The sequence below is a fragment of the Cucumis melo genome, chromosome 4, assembly GCF_025177605.1.
Source record: "Cucumis melo cultivar AY chromosome 4, USDA_Cmelo_AY_1.0, whole genome shotgun sequence".
NCBI classification, from domain to species: Eukaryota; Viridiplantae; Streptophyta; class Magnoliopsida; order Cucurbitales; family Cucurbitaceae; genus Cucumis; species Cucumis melo.
In genome coordinates, this window is record NC_066860.1 from 30,778,901 (window position 1) to 30,805,284 (window position 26,384).

General features: G+C 31.1%; 2 protein-coding genes across 5 annotated transcripts; one reads left to right on the forward strand and one right to left on the reverse strand.

The window, feature by feature from the left end:
- Nucleotides 1–3,073: 3,073 nt before the first annotated feature.
- Nucleotides 3,074–6,361, forward strand: LOC103486818 (uncharacterized). Its single transcript, XM_008444915.3, has 3 exons — nt 3,074–3,378; nt 3,471–3,959; nt 5,826–6,361. The coding sequence occupies exons 1-3, from the start codon at nt 3,204–3,206 to the stop codon at nt 6,224–6,226; spliced, it is 1,065 nt and encodes a 354-aa protein (XP_008443137.2). The 5' UTR covers nt 3,074–3,203; the 3' UTR covers nt 6,227–6,361.
- Nucleotides 6,362–7,719: 1,358 nt separating this feature from the next.
- LOC103486819 (insulin-degrading enzyme-like 1, peroxisomal) lies at nt 7,720–25,761 on the reverse strand. 4 transcript variants are annotated; one of them, XM_008444916.3, is made up of 27 exons: nt 25,597–25,761; nt 25,341–25,474; nt 25,101–25,176; nt 24,429–24,496; nt 23,616–23,707; nt 23,466–23,539; nt 21,799–21,842; nt 20,204–20,255; nt 19,697–19,819; nt 19,456–19,568; nt 19,078–19,240; nt 16,724–16,816; nt 16,564–16,649; nt 15,624–15,710; nt 14,842–14,945; nt 14,169–14,271; nt 13,236–13,331; nt 12,963–13,152; nt 12,522–12,583; nt 10,901–11,005; nt 10,348–10,549; nt 10,063–10,271; nt 9,422–9,546; nt 9,302–9,353; nt 9,137–9,223; nt 8,941–9,063; nt 7,720–8,334 (listed from the first exon to the last, which is right to left on the reverse strand). In XM_008444916.3, exons 2-27 carry the CDS (start codon nt 25,467–25,469, stop codon nt 8,083–8,085), a joined length of 2,910 nt encoding a protein of 969 aa, XP_008443138.2. In that variant the 5' UTR covers nt 25,470–25,474; nt 25,597–25,761; the 3' UTR covers nt 7,720–8,082. The 4 variants fall into 4 exon arrangements, with proteins under 4 accessions (XP_008443138.2, XP_008443139.2, XP_008443140.2 ...); XM_008444917.3 differs by having other exon boundaries at nt 25,341–25,471; nt 25,597–25,751; XM_008444918.3 differs by lacking the exons at nt 25,101–25,176; nt 25,341–25,474; nt 25,597–25,761 and adding an exon at nt 24,583–24,676.
- Between the last annotated feature and the right edge of the window lie 623 nt (nt 25,762–26,384).

A 26,384-nucleotide genomic window follows, 5' to 3' on the forward strand; every position in this document is an offset into this window, starting at 1 on the left:
GAAATGAATTAAATAATAATGATGATTTTCATACAATCAAATGCAATAATGTAAATGTATCTTGAAAATACATAGCAAACATGTTATATAGATAACAATTTTTTAAAAAAGGAAAATAATAAACAATAAACTACCATTATAGACTAAATGTAATATTTTTAAAATTGGAAAAACTAAATTTGAGCAAACTATGAGAATAATATTTATTATCATTATTTTGAGCAGTATATATATAAAGTAAATATTCATAAATTCTACAAACTAAGCTAATGGAGGGAAAGAGCAATAAATGAGGGTTAATTTTGTGTACTATTTATTGGGTGTAGTTGAAAAAGAAAGTCTATTCCAATCATCATTAATTCCACCAAAAGAAAAAGGCCCTCTCTTTATTTATGTTCTTAATTAGTCAACAAACTTTATGTCACATTCCAATCTTATAATTACTTACTCTAATTTAAGATTTCCATTATCTTACTTTTAAATTTCTCCCCAAATTTTGTCCCCTCCCTATTTGTCACATTTTACTGGTTAAAACGTATATATATTAACACTAAAAAAAAATTAAGAATCTTAAATTTTACATTCTTAAACTTTTGTAAATATAGAAATTTATTCCTTTTTGTTGGATAAATTTTTTGTCAATGAATTAACTTTGGACTTCCCATTAGATTTTTTTTTTTAAAAAATGCCTCTAATGTGTAATCTTATAAAATAGTCTAAATCGATTTATGGTAATAATTTATAAGGAGTTTAATTGAAACGATTATAAATCTTACCTACGATTTTTATTGAACCAAATATATATTAAAGGGAGTATGAATTGGTAAATTTATGAAATCTTATTAGCTCTGGTTAATATAATCCAAAGTTTAGAATTATAAGTATCTTTACGGTTAGGGTTAAAGTGAGCATTACTTATATATACAACATATTTTTTTGGTATCTTATTAGTTGCATTTTGGAGTTATTTATGAATTACATTACTATAAATATTAGTATGATTGATATTAGTTTCACTGCTTAATTAAATTCAGATTTTACGATTAAAATCTAAAGATAGAAAAAGTAAGTTGATCTTATTTCAAAATTTCATGTTAAGATAGGGATAGATTGTTGAAGTGAGGACAATTGGATCAACATATATATATATATAATATTAAGAATTTTATAGTTTAATCCACAAGCTATTTTCTAAAAATATATGAAATTAAGAAATAAAAAGAGAATGATATGGGTGTGGATTAATTTTTTTTTTTCTCTCTTTTAATTGTGTAAATGAGAGATGGTGTATTTATGAATATGGGCTTCTCAATGCAAATGTAAAGTTGGAGCCATCTTAATTAATTACTACCACTATTCAATTTTGTTTGTTTAGATGTGTGAATATGTAATGGAAACACATATTTCAATATAAATGAGAGATATGGCACATCTTCTTATTTCTATATTCTAATAATAATTTTAATTTTAACTACAAAATAGATAATGAGTAAAATATTTACCCAACCTATAAAAGTTTAATGAGTTACTGTCTTTAATGATTTTTTTTTCTCAATAGTAAATAGTTTATTTTTTATTACTTTTTTACTAAATTCTATATATATTTTTTTTCAATTTGTGTAATTTTGAAAGTTAGGTTACAATGAAAAGTTTATATCCCATTATATAATAATAAGAATTAAGAAAATAAAAACTATTTAAAAAATCTAGAAAAAAACTTAAATGAACTAACAGAATGAATTTTGCAATATTTTATAAATAGTTTCAATATTTTATTATTTTAAAAAATGTCTCTGTAGTTCTTGACATTTATTTGTATATTTTTCTTCATTTTCTTCTTTCTAAAGACTTTTTGATCAATTTAAGAAATATGGATTTTGACCATACACTAAATAATGTTGAAAGAGACAATCCCATTGAATAATAATGAATTCTTTCTCAATCTTTCGCAAAAAAGAAAAAAAAAAACCTCTAATTTGTCTCTCTAAAATTAAACTCTCTTCCTTGGATGTAGATGAAAGAATATAGGTGATCAAATTAATGGATGACTAATCATTCCATTTCTAAAAAAAATTGCTCCCAAATGAAAAGGAAAGGAGAGTAATAAAGTGAAGATAAATAATAGAGAAAAGTGACTAAGAAATAGACATATTTATCTCTATACATATATTATAATATAAACTTTCGATCTTAAAAATATATTTTAAATTTAATATAAATTTGGATATCTCGTTATTAAATTTTTAATGTGGCTATAAATAATATGTATTTCTAGAAAAAAATGTCTACAAATAGGTTAGTTGTTATCTTCAAAATCACTCATTTGACAAGTTTATAAACACTTATTGTATAATGTAAAGCAAACAACATTTGAACGTATGGTTGAAGAAAAAATTAAACGCGTTAATTAAATGATAGAAACTATAAAAAAAAAAAAAAAGAAGAAGAACTTTTGGCTAAAGTCAAGATTTGGTTCCTTTTCTTTTTTTACTTCAAATTTCATCTCTATTATTTAATATTTCAGTATAACAATTGTGAATTAAGATAAGGAATCAAATATTCCACTTTAGAATGAAACATCATATAAATTAAATTAATCATCGTTGAGCTAAGTTCACTTTGACTAATAGCTAATGTTAGGAAACATACTATGAGACTTTATACAAAAAGATTAAGAAAAAATTAGGACATAATTTAAGACAAAAAATCTATTACACGTATTTTTTTACGAAATATAAATTTTTTATTCATTTTACTATTTTTGGTCATTTCTCTTTCATAAAAGTCATCGCATTATAAAAGTTATTTCCCTATCCTTTTAGATTAATTTAACTTTGATCGAAAAATATAGACCGATCCATTCAAGTTCGTAAATGTATAGATTCGAGTTTAATTAGAATTTAATTAAGTAGAATGAGACATCCATTTACAAAGTCCACCAAACACTTATAAATACTATGCTGTGTACACTATCTCTTCCATTTTTCAAATCAATTTTAACATTTTCTAAATATATAGTCGAAACTTAACGACCTAAACATAGACTCAACGGACATAAAATATAAACTCTATACATAAAATTAACGGCTAACCTCTTAATCGACTTATATATATATATAATATATATATATATATATATATATATAATATGATGGCGCCATAGTTTTAACTCCAAAAAAACAGGGTTTCTATTTGAGAGATCAATGAAGAGACAAAACAGCTTCTTGTCATCTTCTTCTTCTTCACAACTCCAAATTTCCTCCGATAATCTCCTCCGCCACAGCCACAGCCGCCGTTCCCGATCCTTCGGCTGTGTCTCCAGCCTCCTCCATTTCCTCTCTAACAGCCACAAGCGCCGCAACAAATCAATCACATTCGGTATTTATTCCTCTTCTTCTTCACAATCTCCATGATCAGTTCCATTCATTCCAATTTTAACCTAATTTCACCCTAAAATCTCTCTGTTTCAGTCCACAACAGCATTCACGAACTCGACGATACCATTTCCGTATCCAAAACTTCTCCATCTCCAAAACATGATTCCGCCGCTAATCTCCTGTTTTTCTCATCCGATTCATCGCGGATTGCGGAAAGATCCGATTCCACCATGTTGACAACGACGGTGGAGAGATTTCGAGGAGCGAGAGGTCCGATCGTGAGGTTGATGGGACTAGAAAGCTCCACGGCGGAGGAGGAAAAGCAGAGGCAGGTTATGGAAGCTTTGGAGAAATGTGAACGGGATCTTAAGGCGCTGAAGGAGTTCATCGATGCGTTTGAGTCGACAGAGAGTTTTAGATCGTTGTCTCCGGCTGGTGAAGGGAAAAGGATTGAGTTGATGGTGTTGAAACAGCAGGAGGAGGGTAGTCCGGTGGCGGAAGAGCTGAGTTGGCCGTGGCATTTGCTTAACCGCCATGGCTTCAACAACTCCATGATCTTCCACCGGCCGTCTGCAAATTCCGGTACGTTCTTTACACTAAGAAAACTGTTAGCATTTTTCTGTTCATATATTATCATTTCAATTTTATTATTATTATTAATAATAATAATTTAAATATCAAAAAGAAAAAGCAAAGTTTCAATTTTATTTCAAGCTTATTTACTAAAACCAAAATCAAAATTTCATGTATGTGATACCCATTCAATCATATTTAATAAATTGTCAAAACTTTTAATTTTGTATATAATAAATTCCTAAACTATGAAAGAAAAATTGTCGAAGATATTTATTAATATAGAAAATTGTGTAGGATAAGTATTCACTTGTAACTAAATTAAAAAAATTATGAGAATTTAAATACAAAAATATAGATAATTTTCTAGTAGAGAATTATTGAGAATAATAGAAAAGGGAGGGTAAATAAAAAAAGAGAGAGAAAGGAAGTGATGAATTTGATAATTAGAGGTAATTTGGTAAAAAGTGAAAAGATGGATGAAAGTAGGGTATAATGATAACACATCAATTATAATGTTTTGTATGCAATGATAATGATTTTTGGGGGCAAAATTAATGTAATTGCCTTCATTATTTTTTGCAATTATTCTCAATCCCATTAACACTAGGAAAATCATCCTTTTAGGTAAAATTATTTAAAATATTTATAAATATAACAAAAAAAAAGAAAATTATTTATATATTATAAATATTTTAATTTATTTTATAAATATTTTGATTCAATTTAACTAAATTATAAATTTAGTATCTTTCCTTTTTAGATATTTTTGTCTAATGGAACATTAGATAAATTGTTTTTTTTTTTTTTTTTTTAATATTGATAAAAGTATAAACGTTGTATCTGATTATTTAGCCTTAAACTGTATGAAATATTTGTGATTATTTAAGAAAATTAAAAATATTTGCGTAAAGAATTTTATGTTTTTCTTTTTTTCTTTTCTATTTTTTAAAGAATCCAAAATAGGGAGTGAATTTATAATTGAACTTAGTAGTTATAATTATTTTGTAGTTCAACCTTTTTCAAGGTTCATAAATATGGTGTTCTGGTTTCGGCTTTCCATTTAAGTTTGTTTCTCATAGAAAAGGACAAGTTCTCATTATTGATGAAAGAACTTTCAAAATCATGTTTTAAATTTATGTCTTAATTTTGTCTTTAACCTAAATACCTTTTAATTTTTGCTTAATCAACTATTACAATCTATACTATACAATAATTAATGATAGACATATAGAAGCTACTAATATTTGTGTCTATTATGATACATATGGATACATATAGTAGTCTATCGTCCTTCATCGTAATATTTTGCTACATTTTGTAAATATTTTTGTTCATTTTACTATTATTTGAATATAGTTTCCTAATCTATGGTACATTTTTTAAAAAAACTACTACCGCTCCAACCTATACGTAACAATAGTATGTTTTAAGTTTAGATCTAATTTAGTTTATGACCTAAGGGAACTTAGTTGGAAAAAAATTACAAATAATCAAATTATAAAGAAAACATCTCTAGAGAAGAAACTTTTCTAAGAATTCTTTTTATCCTTGAAGTTGGATTTTTTTTTTTTTTAAAAAAAAACAACCGTTATAGGCTTTTTGTCAATAAATTCATAAATGGAAAGGTTTTGAATTTTGTTAGTGAACAAATCTAAATGCATTGATTAATAAATAAATAAAAACCCAAAAACATATAGTCACTAATTATCCATAACTAAAATGAATGTTGGTTTGAATTTCTACACCATACTAAAAACATTGATCATATATATTCAAAATAAACCTCTCTTAGTTTCAAGTTTAATAACTCATACATTCATTTCAAAATATATATATAATATAATTGAATGTTATTCAACAACACAATTGTAGGAAGAATACAATCACAGCAAATTCAACAAATGCAAAGGAAGAAACAAGAAGATCAGGAGGATCATATGATGATGTTGAATACTGTAAGCAAATTTGATAGAACAAAAAACAAAACCCATGAAATAGTAATTGGTAACTGGAAATTAAGTGAAAAGGCAAAAGAGTTATCTCCTTCACTATGTAGAAGTAATAAGGTGGCAATGAGAGAGAGTGTAGAAGAAGTGTTCAAAGACATTTTTTGGGGTCAAAAGAAGGAATTGGGAAGAATAGGATTGACTTTACAAAATCAAATTTGTGGGGATTTGATTGAAGAGTTAGTTAAAGATTTGAATTTTAGTTTTACTTTTACTTATTATACTTCACTACCCTTTCAAGCTTGCAAGAGAAGCCTTTGTTTCTAGTTCTTTTTTTTTTTTTCTTTTTTTTTTTTTTGGTGTGTATTGTTAATATACATTATATAGTACAAGTCATATTTGATTCTATTGATCAACTATTTCAATTTATAGACAATTTTGCTAACCATCTTTAGCATGTTTTTATGCTTTTACCTTCAAATCATCTTATGCCTTCTTATTGTTTGTATTTCATATATATCTAATAACTATCAGCTAAAATATAGAAGGTCATGAGATGTGTGTACTAAAAAAAATATGCCACCACTTTAATAGTTGTTAAGATTAGATATACTTCATGGAGGTCTCTTTTGTTACACATATATGAGAATGTTTAGGATAAAGAGTGAGTTATTATAGCCCTAGGTAATTATAATTGAGTTATAATAATTTGTGGTTGGAGTGAGTTATTTTAGTTTAGGTTATAATAGTATGTATTTGTGGTGTATATTATTTTAGTTTGAGAAGGAAATAGTAATCACTATATTGCAACAAATAATAATGATGACTAGTAAAAATGGTAGCAAGTAGTAAATACTATAGAAAATATAGGACTTTGAAATAGTCTTAGCTAATTAAGAATTTTTAAATGGCTAGAGGGGGTTATTATAGTCTTTTATAATCTTCGCTTCAAACGGTCCCATAGTACAAGAAATGTTTTTTTCATAAATATTTGTCCCATGGAAAATTTTAGTCGAGTAACTAGGTGAGCTGCTTGGAAGAAAATATACAAAAATTGCATGTTTGAAACTTTTATTTGTAGAAAAAATTTCTATACACAACAATCAAACATAAAATATTAGTAGATATAATAAAATTTAGATTCAACTCATAGATTCTATCAATTATAGACATTACCAAATGAATGTCAATATATCACTAATATATTCCTCTACATTTGCAATTCTTTTAACATATTGTTATGAAGTGCTACCCCATTACCCCATTGTGATCATTCTATGTGTTGAACCATGGGAGATATCAAGTAGGGCGATTGTAGAAAAAACGATGGCAAGCATGAGAAAATCCAAATAAAAAAGAGTAAAATATGTTTTTTATCCTTAAAATTTAGACTTATTCATGTTCGGTCTTTCTGAAACATATAACGAAGTTAGCAAGAAAAAGAACAATGTCGTTTATTGTCGAACAATGATCTGATTAAAAAAAAACTTGTCTACAATAAACACATCATGCTTCAATCATGGCACGGGCTAAACCATCATCAACATTTTGTAATTGATTGATTTTGAAAAACAGTGCCGTTTCATCAATCCAATCTAAAAGTCAAAGTCTAAACAAGTAGATTAGATTCAATAAAAAATAAAAAGATGAAAATTGATAGAAGTAGCTGATGAGTCTTTCATGAGTCAAATGTGAGAGGTCATGAGAACCAAGTGAGAAAAGGAAGCCAATAAGATGCAAGAGCGCAACAAATGAGATTGAGGCATTTAACAAAAAGGTATAGAGAGAGAGAGAGAGAGAGAGAGAGAGAGAGAGAGTGATTGAATCAAGGAAATAATTATGATGTCACCCACAAGTAGGGTTAGTAAATAAATAACAAAATTGTCAGAACATTATTCAAGCATAGCTAAGGTTTAGGGATCAGCAAAAGCTTTTATTGAGAGGTTCTTTTATTATCCAACAGAAGAAGACCACTTTGCAACCAATGGATTCAAACCCATCTTCTTCACTTCACAACGAATCCAACTTGCTGCAGATCAATGCTCCATTCATCTCATTCACAACATAAGATGGCTCCTCCACAACTCAACAAAATTTTTAAAAGTATTTTAACATTCAAAGCCTCAGTTTTGTCAAGAGCTGTGTGGAAATATGCATCATGAGAAAAGGGAGTTCAAAGCCCACTACAACTTCACATTACCATATGCTCCTTTGAAGGAACCATAAAGTGGCTGTGATCTTCTGAAGCTGAAAATGTCATCTATTTTTACGGTGTTGGGTTGAAGTGGTTGATTTAAATCTCCAGAATACTCTGAGGAATGAAGATTTCCGTAAACCCGAACACTTAAAGACTTTTTACAAGGCGCACCAACTTTTATGTGTTCGTTGAAGAAGTTGATCAAATCTTGATGTGTGAGTGTCTTTAAGAGTGCAACCTGTGGTTAGAAGGAAATGTTTTTAGTCAACATTACATTCCTTTCTAAAATTAAAAGGCAGAAGATGAATGAACACTTTCTCTCTTTACTACTGATTAACCTATTAAACCCCTGCTCTATAAAAAGTTTGCTCACAAATTCTCATCGCTATTATTATTAATTTATCTCGTCTTTTAAGTCCTCCATAACTATCCAAAAATAAAAGGGAGGCATTTGAAACTATTTTCTTTTTCTTTTCTTTTCTTTTCTTTTTTCTTTTGACTAGGACATTAAAACTGTTGAGAGTAATTTTTTTATTTGTTTAAAAAAGTACTGAAAAGCTTATTTTTAGTAATTGCAAAATAAAATAAAATGTTTGGTGGATTTAAAATTACAACAGTGCTTATTGTTTAAGTGAATTAGGGATTATTACTAATTTATAGTTTCCTTCATGGTATCTTCCTCTTACGTATTTTCCTTTCTTGGTTTCTTGATGTCTACTTATTCTATCACCTTTGTAAAAGGTTGGTTATGAATTTTGATTATTCAATATAATGTACAAAATTTAACACATATCATGCCCAGAACATTGTAGGAAAAACTGAGCATAATAATTTAACATCATACCTCTGATTCTCTCCTATCGAATTTGAGTGTCCCTCCAGAAATCTCTCCCCAGTAAAATCTAGATTCTTCCTTCAAGTTCTTGAATTTCTCAAGCTTCGCATCTACTAAAGCATTTACATTGCTCTGCACAAACAAAAATCCAGTGTAAAGGCATATATAGTATTATACTAATAGTGTGACTAATTACTGCTCTCACCTTGAATTCATCAATGGTCATCTCAACGAGCTTTTTCTCAAACATGTCCAGGAACGCTTCTACTCTCAAATCAATACCTCGAGGACCCTGCCACATTAAAATAAGGATAATATTAAGGAGGTGCCATGGATACAATGGCAGATGAGATCATGATGCTTTGCTTACCTTGACAGTGGATTGAATGATAAATTGAACTCCACGTATACCACAGTGATTGCTGCATTTGAAGATAAATTAATTACACAGTAAATATTCCAAATAAGAAGAGTTAAAAAATGTTCCAACCTTTGCGCTAGAACAGTAATATAGCCAAGTTGTTCAACAGTTCTAAGCTGATGAAAAGCTGCTTGTTTTGCCACATGAGCAAAAAGCTGAAGCTTCACATTCTGTAGAAATTCATCTCGATGCACCTAAATATTGAAAAGACAAGATACTTAGAGAATTGCATCAAACCTTAAACAAAAGGGTTCAGTAGTAATTTCGCTGAGAAGTAAAGTTCCCTCCTTGTCTTTCTTTTCTTTTTACTTCTTTATGCATATACTGTATAGTGTCAACATTATAGCTGATTTTTTACAAAACATTGTCGACATTAGTAGCTATGAACTCTCTTAAGCTAAGTTTGGAATTTTTGTAGCTGCTAAAATTCTTGTCAACCATGTATCTTCAAAAAAGCTCGTGAATGAATACACCAAACTTCTACCGAAGCCAATTTCAACAGTTGCTCTTAACCAGATTTTACAAATCAACTCGATTGGAAAAATAAATGAATTTAAATTAATAAACAACAAATTTTACAGTGTTAAAAAAGTTAGAAATCTCTCACAATCACCCTTAAGGTTTTCAAAATCAGTTCCAAATAAAACCTGAATTTTTGTTTCAACACATAAACACAAAAGAGAAGAAAAAAAAGTAGTTGTCTATATAACCTGAATGTAGTGAACAAGAGCGGAATTCTCGTCATTTGAATTGAGACCCTCTGCTGAATAGAAATAACCAATGCCCCTCTCAAGCTTCACAATTCTATTGGCTGGATACTGTGATGGATTTAACGGTCGTGATATTGGATTTGGCCCCTTGAAGAACGTATCTTCAATGTGATCGATCATTGATTCAGCTTCAATCCTTTCAATGTTTCCTGGGTAATGAACCATTAAAGCCAAAAGCTTGTAATCCCTGAGATATATCAAGACAAAAGAGAAAATAGTACTGACCTGCAATGAAACATTCCAAGTAGGCACTTGAGAGCAAAGTGGGAACAAATTTATCTAGATCTCGAGCCCCCAAGTGTGGAAGGATTGCAAGTTCGTCCATTAATGGCCATGTCCGATCTTCAAGTATTAACGAACAATAGTACAAAGCCTGCTGATAGGGCTGCTGAAACTTGAAATTTTGGTAGTCCTTCAACAAAGTTTCCTGGTAGAACAATTTGAACATTAAATAAGACACTTTTTGAACAAATACACCCCTAAATTTAGTGATGTCACTATTTTTTTCCTTCCTTCCTAGTTTAGTTTAGTTCTATCATCTTTGATCGAGTGATGCAATCTCCTGACTTAACATATTATTAATTACCACAATATTTAATTTATATACTGCTCCAAAGTCTTTTTCTATGTACTGAAATTTTGAATATATCAACAGTTGATAGATATTATTCAGGTTCCGAATTTAATTGATAGATAAAATTCAGGTTTCACCTCTAATTAATTAAGAAGATAAGGTTTCCATGTTTATATAGTTTATGCAAACAAATGGCAACAATACCTTGATGACGAGATACCTATCAGGTTTCACACTGAATTTTGCAATTTTTTCAACTATAGTTTCCAATAGAACCCTTAATTTGTGGTTGTAACCATTCAGAGTCACCTAAAGAACAATAATGTAAGAACAAGAGAGAAATTAAGGGAAGTTGACAAATTATTAAGAAATAAGTAGTCAGCTTTAACAGATCATTCAAAATATCAGTGAGAATATCATAAAAATGAGTACTGTTCGTATGCCCGTAAGATTATGAATAAGTACTCCATGTTTAATTCTACACAAAATAACTATGCCATTTTTGTCTGTTTTTAAAGAAAACAACTTTAATTCAAGAAAAAAATGAAAGAATACGAGGGCATGCAAAAAAAAAAGAAAAAAGAAACAAGTCCAGAAAAGGGAATTTGAACCAAATAAAATAATGCTTATGGAATAGTTACAAAAGATCTTCAAAATTAAAATTCGACAAGAAACATAAAAGCTTATGAGGGACCAAACCTCACTCGCTTCCTTTCCGCTCCTCTAAAAAACCTATTATTTTGCTCAACCCACCGAACCCATAAGATCACACACACCCCAGCGAACTTTCTAAAAAGTATTTACTATTTGAACCCGATGGAACAAAAATGAAGAGAGTAAACAGAATGGCATTCATCAAGTAATCCAGAAACGTAAGTTCAATTTAAAAAATATTTACTTATTTCACAAAACTACCATGAGTTAGCTCGTGTGAGACAATAATGAGTTCACACATAGAAACAAAGCCTCTCAAGAAAAAGAAAACTCAACGACGTTTCCACTTTTTGGGTGAGTAAAGAAAAAGAAATAGTGGAAATGAAATTCAATTCTATTTGGGTGATTTCTAGTCAACTAGCTCACAACTCTTGGTCGGACATTTTTTTTAAAGGAAACAACCTCATTATTTATATATTAATAATAAGAGAGAAGGGATTATACAATAAGCATATAAAACAAGGATCACAAAAACTCTTGGTCGGACATTATTACTAGAAAATACTTTAGAGAATTGTTTTCAATTTAAGGTTACTATTAATCCCCAATTTAAGGCTTCTATATAAGTTATTATGTATAGTTGTCCTTTACCAAAGTTACCTTCTTGAGTTAAAGCTTCATCTCGGTGTTCTCTCTCCAAACTACTTGCAAATTATTCTATTCAAGACATTTGCTTAAGTAGTGAGCTTTGTTCTTTGTTTCCACTTTCCACTTTCCAGGGCTATTTCTTTCCTTGTTTCATTATTTTGTACTTTCAGCTTTAGTCTCACTTATTATATCAATGAAGAGTCTTGTTTCTATTTCAAAAAAATGGAAGTGCTTTCATATTATCAAGGAGTGGAGTTCGGGGGCATGCAGTAAATCCGCCTCAGACTAAAACCATCTAAACTTCTGAGATTGGATGAGAAGCACAGTGCCACGTATCTGTGCCCATAATTTTGTGCCAAAAAATAAATTCTAGAATAAACTAATCCCTTCTTTAAAAAAACTTGAGATTTGAAGGAAAACTGATTTAGCAGGAACTCCTAGATATCTTTTGGCTAATCAGTTTCCATGTATTGCCACTGTTGCAACATTAAAGGAAAATTCCTATTCTGCATTAAATTGGTACCTGGAAACCAGAATCTATGAGGTTTATGCCATAATATAGCCCAGCAACCTCCGCATAATAAGCTGCAAGACAAGAAAGGTTTAGCTTCTATCCCTTGAGGTGCTATAAAATAAAGGGGAAAAAACTCTTCTGGTCTCTAGACTTTGAGTAGAAATATAAGTGTAAAATCCTGAAACTAATGAACCAAATGGGAACTAAACTAAAAAAATGAGGTGTAGAATGTAACCTTTGAACTTGAAAACTAATCAAAATCTTAATCAAAATTCAAGGCCAAAAAGATAATTTTTTCCACAAAATAAACCAGGGAGGCTTAACAAAAGTGAAGTTTCAAGAAGGAACAGCAGAAGATTATGCTATTTTCAGAAAAAATAGACAGAAATTCAAACCAAAAGACAATAAAGGAAACAAGCCAAAATACTTCATTAACTTGGAATAACTTACCGTATTCATTCAGATAATCCATCAATAACCTCGTGAAAATTGCCGTTAGGACTTCTGCTTCAGGTGAGATATCAGCATGGGGACAGATAAAATCAATCTTAACATATGCCTTGGGTGTGGAGAACATTGTGTCGGGTTTGTACCATATCGATGAATATGATGACTTCCTTAGCAGAACCGGAAACTCGACCTATTTCAAGGTTCAATCATATTAGGAAAAACATAAACCAACAAATGAATAACATCTTACCATGAATAGCAGTCCATATTAACCTTTTCACATGCACGTTTAAGCGATAAATCAGTAGGGATGAAAATGTTCGAAGCTGGTAGATGCAAATTCACATCAGGAGCAGATTGCATCCAATCCTGTAAATAAAATGTAATTTTTCATTTTCTTTCAATAGACTTTGTAACATTTTGATGAATGGTCATCGAAAGCTCAAGAAAAGATATATTTTTATGATCTAGAACTATGATTTTAAAGTTTCAATTTTTACTCCAATCTTTTAGTATGCTACAAGAAAGGGGCTCTTTAAGCAATTTCTATTATAATGAAAAAATTTAAAATTTCAGGAACAGAACTGAAATTAAGTACATAGAATATATACTAAAGGTAGAAAATAAAATAAATTATACAAACTGCCCCTAATAAATGTGACCTTCAAGCTTCTATTATCCAACAAGGCATTTTAACAGATAGTAGTCGCTAAGGATAATAAATTGAAAGATCGATTAAAATTGAAACTTTTAAATTAACATGGACAAAATTGGAAAGACATTTTGTATGATGTAGCCTGGTTAAAATTGGTGAGTTTTGAAACATTTTTAATGTCAATATGGTGCATTCATTTATTGGGGTTGATCTGGTAGATTGACTTTTTAGGCTTTACTTCTTTCAAAGTTGGTAAATTTTGAGAGCTTTTGCGTTGAAATTAGAGATGTGATGTGGTGGTTGGATGTAACGAAAGCTTTGAAGAAAGTAAAATTATAACAGGTATCAATCCAAGGTCCAATTTGATAAAATCAAATTTTTGGGATAAATATCATATTTTCAAATTCGAGGGTAAAATTGAAAATTTCTTAATTTTTTAAAAGTTTCTCCAAAGTTCTTGATCAAAAAACACATTCCCAATTATTTAAAAATTTCTCCAAGTTCTTGATCAAAATACACTTTTGTAGTCGAGTTTACATCTAACAACAAACCTGAACCAAAGGACCAGAAATTTTCTCGATGGAGTAAGCAGTTCCATACCACTTCTCAACCTTATCCGTCTTGCCTTCAAATTTCTTCGACTCCCAAAAGATGCTACAAACATAAATTAATCAGGGAACTGCTGCAATACATTTTATTCCATAGGAAACAAATATATTATTGACAGTGAATTATCCCAAAAGAGAGGAAAGAGAAACACTTGGCCAAGATTACATATAATAATAATAATAATAGAAAATAAACTTCCAATCATCTAAAAGCCATCAAGACAATCCTAATTTCCAAAGCTAGAGTACATTTACACGATTTTTTTGTTACTACTAAAGTTCTAAACCATGTTGTTAAGGAAAACAGTTCAGTAGAAAAAGTGCCAGTACTTTGATTATTAAACAAAATATAAAGTTTTTTTTCTTTTTTTTTTTTGAAAAGGAGACGAGCTTCTATATTATTAATAAACTCAAAGTATATTAGGGCTACACCCACTTGTACAGAAATAAGATGAATTTTGACAATTCAGAAAATTCAATAGTAATAATTATAGGAAATAAATGTTATGCAGGAAAGAGTTTATCTTTTTAACTGTCTACAGCATCTAATTATTCTGTACAAACCTTCCATTTAAAGGCTATCATGCTTATGAGAATCCAATTGAAAGTAACTTACCGGACATTATCTACTGAAAGCTGATCCAGAACTGTTCCTATCAATTTTGGATCGAATTTTGAAGGCAAGGACGAACCAACTAGCCAATCCTCCGGCGGATACAACTGCAAGATTCCAAAGCAAGCATTTACACTTTCTCATCGAACACTCGGATTTCTATTTTTATTTAAGAAACAAAAGGTATTTCCTTGATGAAATCAGCACCCATGAAGTTGAACATGCGACTTCAATAACAAAGAATAAAATATACACGATATCCAATGTTCTTTTTTTAAAGATGTGCGATTTGGTCACGTTCATGTCATGTCATATGTATGCTAGTACCCCTTGTACATCTATGTTAACTACAATTGGTAAGAATATAATAAACAAGAGATCGAACTTTTTAACTAAAAGTGTATATTGCCTTCGCAAGACAGGAGCCGTAAAATTTGGAAAAATAACTTATTCTTTTTACAAGTAACTTACAACTTTTATCAATTAAATTTTTCTTGCTAACAACCCCAACTAGTTCGTAAAACATTAACACTTAAGAATGGACAGGTCACACTGACCAAACAAAAGAATGATAATGGTATCTCTTCGCCAAATAACTACACAAATCTAGAACAGTATCCAGCCAAACCCAAAATTTTAAACCTAGGCTAAGGCAAAAAAATGATGCTGTTCTACAATGAGTGATGACTTCTAAGCAAACAAAAAACTATGAATAATAAGAAATAAGAGAAACAGTATTCCAGAAATATTGTGAATCAGTGGTTATTCAGACAAATTATAAATACCTGCATATTCAATGAAAGGCTGATTACATAGTTAATAGGACGAATTTTATCAGCATAATGGAACTTCGTCTCACAAATAGCTGAAAGCTTTATAAAGGTAGAAGAATTGTGTCAGAATGCATAACAATAACTTCATAAAAAATGTGGACAGTAAATAGGGGAAAAAAATTATTACAAGATGGCCATGTCACAAATTCCTTTTATTTTGTAGTTTTTTTTCTTTTTTTGTTTTTTTGAAAAGGAGACGAATCTCAAATTTTATTAGTAAAACAAGACTAATGCTCAAAATACATGAGAATTATACAAAAAGCACACAAATGAAGAGATTGAGGATCAACAGGCACACCCGGACATATCAACTAGGTTGACACCCCATAGCGCCTTCATCATATCCACCAAAAAACTAGCATCAAAAGGTCAATCATCAAAAAGGGCCAGATCCACCCCCACCCCAAAACTTGAGGGAACAGTGATAACCCATACAAGAAACCGAGAAGAAAAGAAATAGAAAGATAAAACCGAGGTACAAACAAACAAGAAAAATTTAACAATCTGGAAAAATAAAAACCCCCAAATTTAAGCTAATCTCCTAAATGCTATAAGCTTCAAAATTTTATTTACTAGAATAAAATGTTAATATTCTTTTGTTTCAAGGAACTGAATAAGTCATCGTCTACCTGCCAAGCTATATGTTCATAAATAAACTAACTAAATGTGGATGCAAAATTTCCTCAATATTTTTTTCATGGCATCTGAAAATTCAGACACCATAAGAGGTTTTAACCCCCCCCCCCCCCCCCCCAAAAAAAAAAAAAAAAAAAGAAAAGAACACACAATGACAAATCAAACAAACACACACAGAACCAAAATCTATGCTGCTCAGAATTACTCTAATTAACTTATAGCATGCTAAAAGGGTTATAGTAATGAATGCACATACCTCATCAAATATCCATTGACATATACCTGATTGCTTCAAAAGGCTAATGTATCTAAAGAGAAGCCCAATAACTTCCTGCATGTGTTCTACAACATCAAGAGAACAAAATTTCAGATTAAACTAAGGATAATGATTAGAAAGAAAGAGAGCTAGAAAGTACCTTGACCAACATCAGTGAGATCTATTACTACTTTGAAAAAGGAAAAATTCATGGTGGAATCAGATTCACCGGCTGAGAGCCCTGTTGCCCAACCTGTATTATATTCTCCCAAATATAAATCAAATCAGTTTTCAAAATTCAGTAAAGGCTAAAAAATTTTGTTTACAGAAAACAAGAAACTTTCCATTAATAAAAGAGAACAAAAAAAAAGGCCAACCTAATAGGCCAAGGACCAAGCGGCCCCTTCTCATCTAAGTTGATGAAGAAAGTGGAGTAATCACAAAGGGACTCCTGACTACACCAATTAGAGGCCATGAACCATAACCAAAAGACCTTTCTATAAGAAACAATTCCATTCATTGAATGAAATATCCAAAGACGTACAAAAGAAGCTCCTTCATAAGTAATACAAAAGGTGTTTCCAATTTGTAACAAGGAAAGAAAAACTATAGCTAGGCTGCTAAAATTTTACACCAATATAATGCTTTGGAAATAACTGAATCTATAACATCCGTAAGGATTTGGTTGTGTTTTTTAATACTCTAGCATTTCATCCATCCCAAAACTTCCAGAAAACTGCAGGGATAATGCTAGCCGACAGTTGCTCTTTTGCTCATTTGAAGGGGTGCCCAATAAACAGCCTTAAGCGATTCTTGGAAATCATTTCGAGGGACCATGGCCCAATGAAAGGCAGAAAACGGTCATACCAAATCTCACAAGTAAAATTACATTTGAAGAGCAGATGGTTAATTGATTCACTGTCCTTTCAAAGGCAACACCAAGAAAGGAAGAGGTTCATCCAAAGGCAACGATTTTGCAGTCTATCCATTGTGTTGAGGCAAAAGTGTGATAGCTCCCAGAGTAGAAATTTTATTCTTTTAGGGTAAGGCAGGCTCCATAGCAATTAGCATTACGCAATATGTCCAAGTTTTCAACAACAAAACAAAAGGATTTGCCCACTCCCAATCTCCCTCTCAAACAAACAGCCTCTCATCCTCGAGTCCCAATTACCACCTGAACGGTTCCACATAATCTGGAGTTTGCATTTTTGGCATTTGAAATACTAAAACTACTAACAATTGAAGGGAATAAGCCATCATGACATCCTAGGAAATAACTCTATCATGCTTGGAAGAAAAAAAGAAAAAACAAAGAAAAAAGAAAAATAAATAAATTTAAAAATACATATAATTTTTTTAAAAAAAGAACAATCGCCATGAATTAACGTTCAACACAGACATACATAATTGAAGTTTGAACAGTAATTGTGATGCAAATACATGCATTAATACATATGAAGAGAGAGAATTCAGTTTGATCCAAACTTTTGCTTTTAAATATAATTAAACACAACCAAACCGAAAAACTTTGGAAACTCAAATTCAGTTCATGGTTTCAATTTCAGCTTTACTGACCAATTGGAAATACTTTTCGTAATACCTATTAACACTCTCTTTTCTACTTTCCATACACTTGATGAAAGGTTCTCTACTTTGCTAACCAAAAATAGAAGGAAGAAGAAAAAACCAAATTTAATGTCCTTTTAACAAGAAACAAAACCTTTCATCGAGTATTGAAAAGTTTAATGTTTTATAACTTTTGAACAAGAAACAACTTCTTGTTGATATAATGAAAATAAATAAATATTTAAAGAATATGAACTCCCAACAGAGTGAAGAAGAAAAAGTACAAAATAGTTTAAGGTCTTCACTCTTATATTTCAAAAATGCTTCCCAAAATAACGCAACATAAAATTGCCAAACCCCATATCAAAAATAAATAAATAAATAAAGTGTTACCAAACATATCATGAGTACTACATTGATAGGAAAACATAACTTTTTTTAATAAGGGAACCACTTTGACTAATGTTGAATATTAAAATTCTTCCCCTTCCCCTTATCTCCTTGGAATGTTATTTCTTCCAATTAGCTTATATTCTTTCTCTGTAATATTCTTTCCTTATTTCCATTCTTTTTACCATTGATTGTTTTTGCCATATTTGCCACTTGTCATTATATATATTAGGGCCACACCCACTCGTAAGGAAATAAGAAGAATTTAGAGAATTCAAAATTACAATTAATGTAAATAAATAAAAAAAATTGCCAGAATAGGCCCCACTAACAAATGTGGGCAACCAAATGGAAAAAGAAAATCACAAAAGGAATACCAAATTTTGAACCCAGATAAATTGAAGTCCAACATGAAATTAATTAAAATAAAACAAGGATATTCACTCCGACATGATGTCGTCTAATATAGTCAAACAAACAAGTCAATATATGAAAGTAGAAGAGCAAATCTCACTCTAGAAAGTTTGAAACTTTATGTTAAAATGTACAAGAACGCACCTAATGTTTTAAGAACGTAATACAAGGATCCTTCTCCTTCATGGCCAATAAGATGACCTAGATACCGGCATGGCCCTTCCTTGTAATGATGAATCTCGGGAGTTATTGGCCAAATAATTCTCAGTTTATGACCTTCTTTAATTGGGATGGCTCTAACAAGAACCTGAAATGCGGAGAAAGAAAATAAAGCAGCAAATAGAAGTAGCCACATTTTTTACCAAGTAACAAAAACTTTCAATAATGATATAGCAGCCACTTCAAAATCCATACAATAGGCTTCCGGAAACAATAAATTTAAATTATAACAACCAAGTCCATAAATCTAGTTGAACATACACAATCCTTTGTCAGCATATCATTAGGGTGCAATACACATACCTGGAGATGTTCGGACGTGCATGGCTGACCAGGAAAATTAGCGCGATTGCAGTTATGATTTGGAATATCTTGAAATATGTTTTCCACGAGGATTTGTACTTTATCAAGTTTTTCTGAATCAGGTAAAAATAAAGGATTTATACTTTATCAAGGTTTTTGGAATAGTAAGAAATTTAAGTTGCAATTGATTCATTCTACACAGCCTAAAAGCCCAATTATAGTGGGCTGCACGTGTACTAACCTTTTGCATATACAACCAGATGCATGACATTGGATGAATAATTATTTTCATAAAATTTTAGAAGTTCATGCCTTGTATCCAGCCCTTTAGCTTTTGGTTGAACCTCCAATGTCTCCCAGTTCCCTGTATAAGTAAAAAGATGTGGCACAATAAGGAAACTAGCGGCCTTCTATACACCATCATCAAAGCATAAACAATTGGAAACTGAGAGGCAAATCCATGAACTAGAAGAATTTCCCAGGAATTATGAAGTAGTTAAACTAATTCAAGAAGTATTATCTGCCAGAAAACTAGTCAGTTAAAATACAACTATTTTTATGTAAATTAAAAGGGACAATTTTTAATTTGAACAAGGACGAAGATAACAAGTCAATGTCCCAAGTAAACAAATTTGAACCATCTTCATCCACATGCAAAAAATGTCCATATTCAAAAATACAATAAAACTTGTAGAAATATCAAATCAATCAAATGCCAACTCTTATGAAATCCATATAATGTTATAACCTGTGCTGAATTTATGAAATGGATGGCTTTCAGAACTTATATGACTTTGAAGCTGCATAAAGTAACAACTCTCAGTCAGAAATGTGAATGACAGAAATTTATTTAGAGATAAGTAGCAATTCCAAACTTCTGACTCAAGAAATGGGTTGTACTTCAAGTTTATTTCATTTTTGAAATATTTTATCTTTATTTATATTAGACACTATCTTACATTTATTAGATATTTTCCTTTACATGTTTTAGCTATTTTCCTTTTCTGTACTCTCCTTAGTCCTTGTATTACATCTTATTGGAGTTTCAGTGAATACATTGAATTTTCTTTCCAAAAACTATAATGGTATCAAGTCCCAACCCTAAACTCAACTCGCAACATTACTTTATTGTATCAATTCAAATTCCAACCCTAAAAAGAATCTCTCAAGAGTTCTTTTTTTTTATATAAGAATAGTTTCATTGAGAAGAAAATGAAAGAATACACAGGCATACAAAAAACCAAGCCCACAAAAAAAACTCCCTTTACAAGAAGGGACTCCAACTATACAAAAGCATGTCCACAGGAAAATTACAAAAGGTCTCCAAAATCCAATGAGAAACATGAAAACAAACAAGAGATCGTAAGTCTCCACTCACCCTCTCAACCCCCTCTCAACCCTACTATTCCTCTCATCCCACAACACCTACAATATAGCACAAACACTTGTGCACCACAGAAAACAACCTTTCTTCCCAAATGACGGATTGAGGAGGGACTCCTCAATCATATATCTAACAACTTTGTGACAAACACTACCCATACCAAACGTCTGGAAGAAAAGCGTCCCAAACAAGGCTCACCAACTCACACTGCAAAAGAACATGGTCCAAGTCTTCCTCTGCCTTCTGACAAAGAATACAACAAAAAGTCCCAACCAGTGATGGAATCTTCCTCGTAAGTCTATCCAACGTACTAATACGACTGTGAAGAACTTGTCAAGTAAAGAATCTAACATTTCTAGGGACCTTAATCTTCCACACCCGAAAAGACCAACTCACCATAAGGGAAGGGTTAACCAAGCACTAGAAAAAAAAGACTTACACGAGAACCCATCCCAGACTCTCACATCTCTCCTCCCAAGACGAAAAAGGTGACTCTCAAGATCATTTCACTATCAGTTAGAATCTCTCTCTAAAGTTACATGACTAAGTTAATAGAATTGACAAATGACTTCTTTCTCAAATGTGTTTTATATTCCTAAGTTGAACTACAAATTGATTTCAACTAGCAAACTTGTTGAAATTGCATATTTGATTTATACACAAACTTGTGTGAATTTCAAGAGATGGATTTGACCAAGGTGCTGGCAATGCTAAGCAAAATGGAGGCCTCTATTTTTTTTTTTCAAGAAAAACATTCTTCAAGTTCAATCTTCATTCCTAGTCTTGAGTTTTGTCCTAAGTTTGTTAGTTGTGATTCTATGTTGAAGTCCTTGTCAATTGGAAGTTTAAGTTATGTTGTGACATTTTCACATCGGTCATCCAAATTTCTTGTACCTTAAGCAATTGTTCCCTAATCTAGTAATACTAATAAAATGAAGAAATCATGGAGAAATAATTACCTGGTGCATTCTCCACCCATCAGACAATAAATTTTTTTGATTCTCTGCAAGTAAATGAGGCTTTGAATGAGAAAGATGGAAGTACAAAGAGACCACACAAAAGACAAATGTAAAAGTTGTTGATCTTAATATGAATAATAGAGAAAATTACATTTCTGATCCCTAATCTTTTGCTTGTCTGTTTGCCACTGAGTTTTCAAAGCTTACAATTTAGACCCAGTTTTTATTTTTATTTAATTAAGTAAACAAAAAAAAATCCAGTCTTTTACTTTCTTTTAACTGAAACCCCAACGTTTCTTCCATACGCCCATAAGCACCACAAAAACCATCAAAACCTTCCACAAACCACCATATCACCCATGACCGAAACCCTCCAAGCCATCTCAGTTAATTGCTGAATGCCATCGCCTTAAAAGTGTAACCCACAGGCCCACACCTGGTCAGGTAGCTAATCTGTGTGTGAGAGAGAGAGAGAGAGTGGCATGGTGCAATGTGAACAAGAAGATACGTGCACAAGAGAAGAAGCATTTGAATGTTTGGTTGTTGAGAAAAATGTGAAAAATACCCATATGTTGGGCAGAAACATAATTCATGTGATTTACAGTTCTAGGATGTGCCATGAAGTTCAATTAAAATAACTCGAGCGAAGGAAACCTACCAAAATTTTCATTTCCAACCAAGAAACCTTCCCGTTGCCTTTTGCCTTCAGTTTACTCTTTGTTACAAAGCACGGGAATCTCTCAACCACACCTTCTTTGAATATTTATACTCTCACTAGTTCTGGTTTGTATTATTTGATCTCTTCAACCTCAATTGGGTATTCTCAGTCTTGATATGTGCTCCACTTTTTTGTGATATTAGGTGGAATTCACAGACTTGTTTACTTTGAGTGAATGTTGTCCAGGCAATTCTTTCTAAGCTTTGGTTTGATTTTGCAAAGAAATCAAGGCTCTTCAACTCTCAAAACTTTGGTGTTTGATTCAATTCAGCTTGCCTTAAAGACTTCTTCATGGTGTTCTCGCACCAAGAATTTTGAAGGGTCCTCAATTCAAGATATATATCATGGTTGGAATGCTTTTATCGTGACCCATTAATTCTGAAGTCTGACATTTTGCTGTTTTTTATATGATGTTCTGTGATCTATGTTTTATGTTGTTTTTTCTTTTTTATCTACAAGCATTACCCTCTTATATTACTCTTAATATTCTCTTAATAAAATGTTTCATTTTCTTTTAAAAGGAAAATATCTCATTTCCTACCCAAATTTTCAAAAACCAAAAGGGTACTTCCTAAATTGTTGTGTAACTACGTAAAGAGAGAGATAGATAGCAACCTAAGATATAAGGCATTGTCCTCTATCCTCCTATCCCTCCTTTGAACTTTGCCACTGTTCTCCCGGAAATGTTAGACCAACACTATCACGCAATTTATTAATGAAAACTCACTGAATATCAAAGATGAAGAAGAGTTGGATAAACTAAAATATTTTTTGAAACACAGATCTTCTAGATAGCAGCTGAACTTTTTGTTGTTTAAATGCAAAAACCCAAATATCAAATTGGTTAAATTAAAATAACAATAAACACTTTCAGATAGAAAGATACAGAATGTTCAAGGAAACAACCTCCCAAAAGGAGGAGGAAAAATATGACTTAGAAATATGCTACCAGAATCAACCGCTTTGATTTCTCTCATTGTAGCATCAGGAGACATTAAAGGTTTGATGAAAAATTGAGCAAATCTGGAGGAACAAAAAGGTAAATCATAATCAGACAAGTTTATGTGCAGGCAACAATAAGAAGTGAAATAGCATATACCTGTCCAAAGCCTCCTCAAAACAATCAGCATTGACATCAAAATAATAATTTGTCTCCTCCGATGCCGTAAAGGCATTCATGCTACCACCATGCTAATGACAATGGAAAAGATATAGAACATATTCATCTTTTTTAAAAAAACAGAAACAAGCCCTTTCATTGAATAAATGAAATGAGACTATAGAGTATAAAATTTAGATACAATGAACAAAATCCAAAAACCAAAAAACAAGGATCTATAGATACACTCAGACATCTCAACTAGGTTAACACCCTATAGCTGATTGATAAAACAAGCTGCCTCAACTCCTTAGAACTTTACAAGAGGAGAAGTAGGGTGAATTTCTTTGAGTGGTATACCATACAAGCCTTAAATAAAAATGAAAACCTTGAAGGAACTGATGAAGTAATTATAACTAGCAAAAAAGATTGAGAAGCCACAGTCAAGTTATCTTGGACATCATCCTTAGATAACGTCTCAAAAGCATTAGCAAAAGAGCCCACGCAAAAAGGATCTTCGAACCCTTTTTCTTCCAGAAAAACCTTCAGGCTCCACACTACTCAAACTAACTTCAGAATCTCAAGAGCAGAAGGAACAGAGATCCCCTCCCTAGAAAACTAATCACAAAAGAGCTTTCCAATCTTAAAGAATCAAAGAAAGAGGATAATTACAAAAGAATTTGCTATTTCTATAGCACCACGAAGAAGCAAAAAGCAAATTAACCATGCATATCAGCATCCATTAACTTCACATGCATGAATAAACAAGTGCAATTAGACAAACGCACTTCTGTAGACAGTAATTACACATACCTCTGTGATATATTTTGAGTAACTGTCCTCCTGTGGATACTTTTCACTTGCATAAAACAGCATATGCTCTGTCAAGAAATTGTAAATAAGCTTAACAAAAAGAAGCCAAAGTGAAAAAGTTAATAATAATAATAAAGAGTAAAAACTAGCTTACTACTATAAAACATGCCCCAGCAACTCCAATCATAAACCTCTCTTGTGTAGTTCTTCCACTACATGTCAGTACTTTGCAGGATTTGGTGAAGTTTCTAAACGTTGTTTCTTAAAAAGTTAAAACTGCTTGAATTGTTGCTACAATTAAAATTTTTTTTTTTTCTACATTTTAAAATTAAACCAATATTTAAAATATATATTTACTTATTGTTATTGTCTTTGCATTGGAACTAAATTCTAACTTTCTCCAATCCATTTAAAACAAATTACTTCAGAAAATAACTAATGAGTACATTAAACAAATAACTTCAAAAGCACCAATAAAAACTGTTTTTTGAAACTGCCTTTCAAAATTATCCTCGCAGAAAAATAACATTTTCTTCAGAAATAAATTTTGTTTCGAAAAATATATTAAAAACAAAGACCTAATTAAAACACGTAAAGGCTAGCAAATGATCAGAGAACAAGAAGCGTAAACATAACCCATGAAAGTCTAAAGAAACAAAACCAAGTTCTCACCAAGAAAATGGGCTAAACCCTCTAGGCCTTCGGGGTCGCTGAACGAACCAACATCAACAGTCATGGAAGCGGCACTCTGAAACTCAATCAGATAATCACATTTTAAGAACACACACCGACACAAATGAATTCAAGAAATCAGAGCCCTAACTTAAGCAAATTCACTCAATATAAAATCATTAAGAAAAAAAAATAATAATCAGATTGAAAAAGAAAACAAAAAGTGAAAGCTGGGTTTACCTTATCGGTATCAGGATCACTGACGAGTAGAACTTCAAGGGAGTTCTTAAGGACGATTCTTCTGTACTCTCTTTTGTCATTACGAGGCTTCACAATCTCATGAGTCACCTGTTCCTTCCCAACCGCCATTTCTTCTATCAACACAGAAATCCAGTAAAAAGATAAGCGAAGAAGTGAAAAATCATTCAGCAAAAGCAAGAACAAGAAGAAGAAAGAGAAGAAGAGTGAGATTAAGAACGTAACTGCAATTACTTACATAGAAAAAGAAGAAGATGATTGAATCGAAAACTCGGCAGCTGGAACAGTGGTAATGAAAAATCAGAGAAATTCTTTTGGTTGAAATGATAATCGCAAAATGGAATTTGACTGCTGAGCTTAGCAGAGGCGACGACTTCAATTTGGTTTTTATGTTTTTATCTGTTTTGGTCGTTATGGAAAAGGAAAGGTATTTTTACCAAAATGCTCCCAACGCGGTGATGTCTTTATTTGAAAAAGTCTCCTTTTCTTTTTGTCCTAAAAGGAAAAATTTTGGAAAAATAGTGTTTTGCTTTTACTTTATTTTACCCAAAAAAAAAAAAAAAAAGAATACATTTGGAAAAATTATTGAAATTTTGTTAAAAATAAAATATTTGATGAAAATATTTATACTTTAGAGAAAGATCAATTTTTACAAATATTTTGTCAATTTTTACGAACAAATTTTGTTTCAAAAAGATATATTAAAAACAAAGACCTAATTAAAAAAGGCACCTTGACTTTAGATATAATTAATAAGTATTTGCTTTTATGTAGAAATTTCAAGAAAAGAATGGAAAATTATATTAATTTAAAGATCAAAACATTTTCAAAATATTTATTATCAGAGTAAAATGCGAAGATAGACTACTATTTGTATATTTTAAGTACTTTGTTAAAGGTAGACTTAAGTTACTGAGGATCTTTTAATCTTTCGAATTTATGTTGTCATATACACGATCAAGCAGTAAATAAATTCTAGCAATATAAGCTCTCAATCAAGAATGTATGTATATGCATCTTAACCAT

Coding starts and splice junctions, on each gene's coding strand:
- LOC103486818 (XM_008444915.3), top strand. CDS start 3,204: ATGAAGAGACAAAACAGCTTCTTGTCATCTTCTTCTTCTTCACAACTC. Junction 3,379..3,470: donor CAACAAATCAATCACATTCG/GTATTTATTCCT, acceptor TCTCTGTTTCAG/TCCACAACAGCATTCACGAA. Junction 3,960..5,825: donor CCGGCCGTCTGCAAATTCCG/GTACGTTCTTTA, acceptor ACACAATTGTAG/GAAGAATACAATCACAGCAA.
- LOC103486819 (XM_008444916.3), bottom strand. CDS start 25,469: ATGGCGGTTGGGAAGGAACAGGTGACTCATGAGATTGTGAAGCCTCGT. Junction 21,843..23,465: donor AATCAAAGCGGTTGATTCTG/GTAGCATATTTC, acceptor ATTTACTTGCAG/AGAATCAAAAAAATTTATTG. Junction 19,241..19,455: donor GCACGTCCGAACATCTCCAG/GTATGTGTATTG, acceptor TCCGCATTTCAG/GTTCTTGTTAGAGCCATCCC.